This window comes from Mandrillus leucophaeus, unplaced genomic scaffold, assembly GCF_000951045.1.
Source record: "Mandrillus leucophaeus isolate KB7577 unplaced genomic scaffold, Mleu.le_1.0 Scaffold656, whole genome shotgun sequence".
NCBI lineage: Eukaryota > Metazoa > Chordata > Mammalia > Primates > Cercopithecidae > Mandrillus > Mandrillus leucophaeus.
The window spans coordinates 915,955-924,668 of NW_012107097.1; the positions used below are offsets into that span (position 1 = coordinate 915,955).

Sequence of the window (8,714 nt, forward strand, 5' to 3'; positions counted from 1 at the left end):
CATTATACTTTACTTACTGCCTTGTAAGAATAAGAGTTGCTCACTGTGTTTATTTGCTGTCCTTCATATTCTCCATTGCACTGTTGGTGTATAATGTTAAAAAGAATTTCATTGAATATTATTTGAAGTATTACAAAAGGCAGCTTGCTTTTTAATCTGTGCATCTTTGGGTTTTTTGAAGAAGAAATTTAATTCTTTGGTGTAAAAAGGAACTGTTAAAAGAGTTGGAAACTCTGCACCTGTGTATTTATATTTTTTAGCAATAAAGCAGCATGGGCTGAGAATGCAAAAAAAAAAAAAAACCAACAACAACAACAACAAAAAAAAAACAAAGAATGAAGCATGCCTATAAGATGTAGAAGACAACCTCAAAAGGGCAAATCTAAGAGTTATTGACCTTAAAGAGGAGGTAGAAAAAGAGACAGTGATAGAAAGTTTCTTGAAATGGATAATATCAGAGAACTTCCCAAACAGACAGAGAGAGATTAATATTCAAATACAAGAAGACAATAGAACAGTAAACAGATTTAACCCAAATTCCCAAAGGTCAAGGATAAAGCATGAATCTTAAAAGCAGTAAGAGAAAATAAATCACATACAATGGAGTTCTAATATGTCTGGATGCAGACTTTTTAGTGAAGACTCTGCAGACCAGGACAGAGTCCTGGAGCATGAAATATATAAAGCAAATGTTATTAGAGCTAAAGAGAAATATCTCAACAAAATCATAGCTGAATACTTCAACATCCCTCTTTCAGCATTGGACAGATCATCAAAACAGAAAATAAAGAAACATCAGACCTTATCTGCACTATAGAACAAATGGATCTAATGGATATTTATGAAATATGTCATCCAACAGGTGCAGAATACACATTCTTCTCAGCACATGAATCATTCTCAAGGATCCGTCCTATGGCAGGTCACAAAACAAGTCTTAAAACATTCAAAAAAGTTGAAATAATGCCAAACATCTTCTCTGAGCAAAAAGGAATAAAACTAGAAATCAGTAACAAGAGGAATTTTGAAAAGTATACAAACACATGGAAATTAAATAATATACTTCCAAATGACCAGTGGGTCAATGAAAAAAATTGAGAAATTGAGAAATGTCTTGAAACAAATAATAGACAACATACCAAAACCTATGGAATACAGTGAAAGCAGTACTAAGAGGTGAACTTATAGCTATAAGTGCCTACATCAAAAAAGAAAAAAAAAACTTCAAATAGATGACCTAATGATGCATCTTAAAGAACTAGAAAAGCAAGAGCAAACCAAACTCAAAATTAGTAGATGAAAAGAAATAATGATCAGAGCAGAAATAAATGAATTTGAAATGATGGAAAACAATACAAGAGATCAATGAAACCAAAAGTTGATTTCTTTAAAAAGATAAACAAAATTGACAAACCTTTATCCAGACTAAGAAAAAAAGAGGGAAGACCCAAATAATTAAAACTAGAGATGAAATAGGAGACATTACAACTGATACCACAGAAATTCCAAGGATCATTAGTTGGTACTATGAACAATTATATGCCAATAAACTGGAAAATCTAGAATAAATGAATGAATTCCTATGCACATATAACTTGCAAAGATTCAAACATGAAGAAATTCAAAACTTGAAGAGACCAGTAAGAAGTAACAAGACCAAAACAGTAATTGAAAGTCACTCAGTTGAAAAAAAGCCCAGGACTTGATGGTTGCACTGCTGAGTTCTACCAAACATTTAAAGAACTAATGTCAAATCTACTCAAACTATTCTGAGAAATAGAAGAGAAGGGAATGCTTCCAAACTTGTTCAACGAAACCAATATTACCTGATACCAGAACCAGACAAAGACACATCAAAAAAAGAAAACTGTGGGTAAATATCACTGATGAATATTGGTGCAAAATCCCAAACAAAATACTAGCAAACCTAAGTCAAGAATACATTAAAAGGATCATTCATCATGACAAAGTGAGATTTGTACTAGGGATGCAAGGATGCTTCAACATATGCAAATCAATCAATGTGATACACCATATCAACAGAAAGAAGGACAAAAAAGCATATGATATTTTCAACTGATGCTAAAAAGCATTTAATACAGTTCAACATCCCTTCATGTTCAAAGCCCTCAAAAAACTGTGTACAGAATGAACATACCTCAACATAATAAAAACCATATATGACAGACCCACAGCTAATATCATAAAAAATGAAAATAAAACCTGAAAACCTTTCCTCTTAGATCTAGAATGCCAATTTCACCTCCGTTATTCAACATAGTACTGGAATTTCTAGCTAGAGCAATTAGACAAGACAGGAAAATAAAGGGCATCCAAATTGGAAAGGAAGAATTCAAATTGTCCTTGTTTGCAGATGATATGATCTTGTAGTAGGAAAAACCTAAACACTCCACCAAAAAATAGAACTGATAAACACACTCAATAAAGTTGCAGAATACAAAATTGACATTCAAAAATTAGTAACATTTATGTATGCCAATAGCAACCATTCTGGGAAAGGAACCAAGAAAGAAATCCAATTTATGATAGCCACAGAAAAAATTAAATACTTAGGTATGAACTTAAACAAAGAAGTAAAATATCTCTACAACAAAAACTATAAAACACTGATGAAAGAAATTGAAGAAGACATTAAAAAATTAAATTATATTTCATGTTCATGGATTATAAGAATCAATAGTGTTAAAATGTCCATACTACCCAAAACATTCTACAGATTCAATGCAATTTTTATCAAAATCCCAATGACATTCTTTACCAAAATAGAAAATACTAAAATTTACGTGGAATCGCAGAAGACCCAGAATGTCCAAAGGTATTCTGAACAAAAAGAACAAAACTGGAGGAATCACATTACCTGACTTCAAATTATAGTACAGAGATATAGTCACCATAACAGCATAGTACTGGCATAAAAACAGACACATAGACCTAGAACAGAATAGAACAGAATACATAGAACACATAGAACAGAATAGAGAATTCGGAAACAAATCCACACACATACAGCAAACTTATTTTTGACAAAGATGCCAAGAACATACACTGGGGAAAAGACAGACTCCTCAATAAATGGCACTGGGAAAACTGGATATCCATATGCAAAAGAATGAAACTTGACCACTACCTCTCACCATATACACAAATCATATCAAAATGGATTAAAGACTTGAACCATTAAATGAATGTAAGGAAACTTTTAGGAAATTCTCCAGGACATTGTTGTGGTCAAAAATTTCTTAGGCAATACCATATAAGCGCAGATAATCAAAGGAAAAATGGACAAATGGGATAACATCAATGTAAACTTCTGCATATCAAAGGAAACAATATTAACAAAGTGAAGAGACAACCCACAGAATGGGAGAAAATATTTCCAAACTACCCATCTGACAAGAGAATAATGACCGGGATATATAAAGAGCTCAAACAACTTTATAGGAAGAAATCTAATAATCCAGTCAAAAATGGGCAAAAGATTGGAATAGACATTTCTCAGAAGAAGACACGCAAATGGAAAACAGACATATGAAAGTGTTCTGAACATCATTTATCATCAGAGAAATGCAAATCAAAACTACAATGAAATACTTTATCCCAGTTAAAATGACTTATATCCAAAAGACAGACAGTAACAAATGCTGGCATGGATGTGGAGAAAAGGGAACCCTCACACACTGTTGATGGGAATGTAAATTAGTACAACCACTATGGAGAACAGTTTGGAGGTTTCTCAAGAAACTAAAAATAGAGCCACCATATGATCCAGCAGTCCTACTGCTGGGTATATACTTAAAAGAGAGAAAATCAGCACATTGAAGAGATATCTGCACTCTTTGTTGCAGCACTCTTCCCAATAGCCGAAATTTGGAAGCAAGCTAACTTTCCATCAATAGATAAATGGATAGAGAACATGTGATAAATGTACACAAGTGAGTACTATTCAGCCATAAAAAAAAGTGAGATGCAGTCATTTGCAACAATGACAACAATGGATGGACTGGAGGTCATTCTGTTAAGTGAAATAAGTCAGGCACAGAAAGACAAACATCACATGTTCTCACTTATTTGTAGGATCTAAAAATCTAAACAATTGAATTCATCATGAACATAGAGATTAGAAGGATGGTTACTAGAGGTTTGGAATGATAGTGGGGGGTTGGAGGGGAGGTCGTGATGGTTATTGGGTACAAAAAATTGAATGAATGATATTTAGTATTTGATAGCACAACAGACAACTACAGTTAATAATAACTTAATTGTGCATTTAAAAATAACTAAAAGAATATAATTAAATTGTTTGTAACACAAAGGATAAATGCTTGATGGGATGGATACCCCATTCTCCATGATATGATTATTGTGCTTTGCATGCCTTTGTGAGAATATCTCATGTACCCCATAAATATGTACACCAACTATGTACCTACTAAAATTAAAAATTTTTAAATTAAAACAGTATTATGGTGAGTAAAAGAAGCCAGGTTTAAGTGAATAGTTTCTGTGTGATTTCATTTATAATAAGTTCCAGAACAGTCATAATTGTTTCATGAATATAGAAGTGCAATGCTCATTACCAATCTCAAGCAAGGACTCCCACTTTCTGGAGAATAACAGGAATCAGCACTCTGCCCTCCGGCAGAAACAGGAGTTCCACTATATCTTGGGCTACTATTTAGTTCCATCATGCTTTAGTTACCTATTTGTCTGAGTTCGATGAGACAGAACACACCAACACACAACAAGTTATGTGAAGTCTGTTTATTACTTAAAGATGGGCAGCAAACAACCGACAAATCTCTTTGAGCCAGGCCCCCAAGTCTCAAGAAAGCTGTATAGGGTAGATGGTATTTTGACTATGTTTGCCTCCTTTTGCTGAGGGATCCTGAAAGGCAGCCCACCCTAGGTTATATGCCTCAGGTGTCATCTGACACATGGGGCAAAGCTTCAAAGGACCTCCTGCTTCTACAGGGAGAGTTTGTGTCGCAATGGGGAGGTGATAATGGAGGTGGGAGGTGATAGTAAAGGTGAATGGCAAAGGAAGAAAGGAAGAGAGAAGGTTTAGGAATGGGAGGGGAAGAAATGAGAGTTCTGATGCACCTTAAATGTACATCTCGACAGGAGTAGTAGCGGCTGTGTGAGAGCTCAGTGAACGTCACAGAGGCCAGGAAGTCCCTTGTTTGCTATCTCCTAATAACAGTGTAAGGATGTAGTTTGTAAATGCCAGGAAAATCACAATGGCTGAGTCTGAAGTGGGCACTGCCTGCTGGTAGAAATAACTTGGTGTCCATAGAGAAAAATCTTCAGTATCTGCCATCCATTTTATTGCTATTTCTGCTTAATCATTCTCCTGACACACGGGAATTTCAGATAAAAATGTTGTGAATTTTTAGCTGAAGGCTTTCTGGTGTACCTGAACTAGTTAAGCCAATTAGGATTCTAGAATGTCCCTGCTTTAAATTTTACTGTACAGGAACTCTTGGGGCAGGTTTCTTGGAGTATGGCAATGCCAATATTCCCGATAACAGGAGAAATCCATTGTTCAGAACCACTATTCTCTGACTGAGGGAGAAGCCAAGCTGAAGACACCAGAAAGGATGACACTAGCTTAGTCTTCTTAGGTTAATGAGAGGGCAGGAAAGCAAGGGCTTCAGAGTGTGAAGGATGAGCAACATTGGGGACATTCCAAAACGAGACCTCAGGAGGGCAAATGTCTTAGAGTTGGAAGTTACAGTAATTGTGGTTGCAGCATGTATGAACATAAGTCCGATTCCCGAGATCAAATGTCATGTCTCTGCAGAATTTCTGACACACCATGTATGATATCTGCAGAGTATTGCCTAAAATAGGAAAGAACCACAGAAAATAAGCATTTGATTTAAGCTCTCCAAGGTGAGTAAAACCCAGCACTAGTTCTGTTGGTGAAAATTTAATCAGGCATCAGGGTAAGTTGAGGGATGGCTTCCCAGCTTATACTCCCTAAAAGCGCCCAGGCAGGGAGATACAGAGGTCACTGGTCAGCTGCAGGGGTTGTTTGCCTGAGGTCCCTGAAAATCCTCAACTCTGTGTAGCTGCTTCATTTTTCTCTCTTGCTAGATTAGCAACTAGTGATTTAGTGTCTTCAAAGTCAAAATCAGTTTGGTCATTAACCAGCCCCTCTTCATCCTCTCCTTCCACCACTCTTCTCAGCCTTTGGTAATCATCACTCTAGTCTCTGCCTCCATGACATTAACTTATTTTTTAGCTCCTATACATGAGTGAGAACATGTGGTATTTGTCTTTCTGTGCCTGGCTTATTTCGTTTAATATTATGACCTCGAGCCTTACCTGTGTTTCTGCAAAGGACAGAATTTCATTTATTTTTATGGTTGAATAATATTCTATTGTGTGTATATACCATATTTTCTTTATTGTATGTTTCAAAATAGCTAGAGGAGAACATATGGAATGTCCTCAATACAAAGAAATGATAAATGTTTGAGTTGATTAATATCCCTATTACCCTGATTTGATCATTACACATTGAAGGCTTGTATAAAAATATCACATGTACTCATAAATATGAACAACTGTTATGTGTCAATTACCAAAAAAAAAATCTGGTTGGTCAATTTTCTTGGAAATATAGAATCCCAACTTCTCCCTCCTGTCTCATTGACTGAAATCATCTTCTGTCTGTATGCACAGGGACCTGTGCTACCATCTATGCTCAGGGGCACTCTGCACTGGTTCCTCTCTTGAGATGTGAAATTGCTGAAGCACTATCCTAAGGATTCTAAGACTCTTACAATACCTTCCTTGACCCTCTAACTTACCCTGGTAGATCTTTAAGAGCATGCATGCCTCGTCCTTCTGAGCAGTACAGGCACCAAAGCCTCTTCTGCAGCGGTCTGTCCGTGTGCGAAGGTGGCATGTTATGCACCGAAGTGATGTCACTGCTGGAGAGAGCACAGAGATGGTGTGAGACCAGGCAAAAGTGGGGACTTGGGATGGAGCTGGAAATATTCGATGGAGGTGGGGAATGAATAGTGGAGGGGGCAGGCAGATGAAGAGCTCCTGGTTGGGGTATTTAGGCAGTAAACAGTTGGAGCTCTTATGAACTCCTCATTTCAGAGTTTTAATAAAGAGAAAATGTCACCATATGAATAAAAGGATTCTGATCCCAACTTTAGCCCTTTTAACCCGGATAACTTTAAGCAAAAAGTTTGCTTCCACGTCACTGATTTCTCTAGCTTAAAAATGGTGCTATGAATGCTAGCCTGGCCTACTAGAGATATGGGTGTGATAAGGAGGGTGAGGGCTTTAAAATATTTCATCCAAGCTATTGTTACTGTTACTGGGTTTCTAACATTTGCCATTGTTTTGTGTTGTATATTGCTGCTTGGATATCGTTAGGTGATATATTCTGTTATTTTGAGCTTCAATCTGAATCTACATAAAGGCATCATCAATAGTAGTACCATAAGTGACACTTTTATGAGGTTCTGTGGGGTGAGCTATTCAAAATACAGGTTCAATTTTAAAAAAAATCCCTGGTCCACCTGAATGAGAAAAGAAAGCAATGATTGAGCATCCCATTTGGGCCATGTTCTCTCAAGTTGCATCTGATTTAATCCTCACAAAAGCCTTGTAAGCAGGCACCATTGTCCCTATTTCTTGAATGAGCAACCAAAGGTACAGAGAGTTCGAGACTGTGACCACAAACCATGAAAAAAATCTGTCTGATTCCAGAGCATTCAGTACTTCCTCTCATAGAGTTACTTGTTGTAATATAAAGTCTCTGAAAAGGGTATGAAAAGCCATTGTTCAGTCCTAAAATAAACTGAAAATTATTCATTATAGACTGACAGCTCCCTCAACAAATGGGATATAGGTTTACAAATAAAAAGGATGCCCTAAGGAAAATCTTGCCAGGGCTTGGGACTATGGGGAATGAATGGTAGGGACCGAGAGAGAAAGTGGGTTAAAAGCGCAGGACAGAGGCCTGCCCACCTGGAGGAGAATGGCAGGAGGTTGAAAAGGATGGAAGAGTTGGCAGGGAAGACAAAGGAGCATTCTGGAGGCCGGCTTCCCCTGGCTCATAAAAGTGGCCAAAGCTCAGCCCTGCATGGACACATGCTATACCTGTAGTTTCCCTGGAGCTCCCTAGATCCTGTCTCTCAAGTATACCCCTCAGGTCCGGGACTCACCCACAATGAGGCAGCAAAGGGGGAAGAGGAACAAGAAGTATTTGTTCATCCTGACCCGGAAATCTCTTGTGCAGGAAAAAGACGCCAGGGGCTGTAAGCACAGGTCTGTAGGCTCCAGAGAGGAAACCTTCTTCTTCATCATAGGCTAGTAATTATTCATGCCTGGCGAGAGCCAGTCACACAAGGTTTCCTCTTGGAGCTCAAGTTCATTGGCTGTCCTCCTCACAGCAGAGAATAAAGAAAATTAATAAATGTTGAGGTTTGCATGGAGCTAACCTTTTAAAAAACATACAGTTTTGATATTATTATTCTTATCCCAGTTTCACAGAGGAGGAAACAGGTTTGTTGAGGTTCCAGAAGCTTATCCCCGGTCACATATCCAGTGACTGACAGTGCTGGTACTCGAAGTATGACTTCCTAATTCTAGAGTCCACACGTTTCACCACCGTGATTCAGTGCCTCTCTGAGATTTATTCATGCATTCAACAAATATTTGTTGAGAAA

At 37.3% G+C, this 8,714-nt stretch overlaps 1 protein-coding gene across 1 annotated transcript; it reads right to left on the reverse strand.

The window, feature by feature from the left end:
• Positions 1-5,736: 5,736 nt before the first annotated feature.
• Positions 5,737-8,259, reverse strand: PATE3 (prostate and testis expressed 3). The gene is made up of 3 exons (XM_012001270.1): positions 8,211-8,259; positions 6,837-6,959; positions 5,737-5,861 (listed from the first exon to the last, which is right to left on the reverse strand). Exons 1-3 carry the CDS (start codon positions 8,257-8,259, stop codon positions 5,737-5,739), a joined length of 297 nt encoding a protein of 98 aa, XP_011856660.1.
• Between the last annotated feature and the right edge of the window lie 455 nt (positions 8,260-8,714).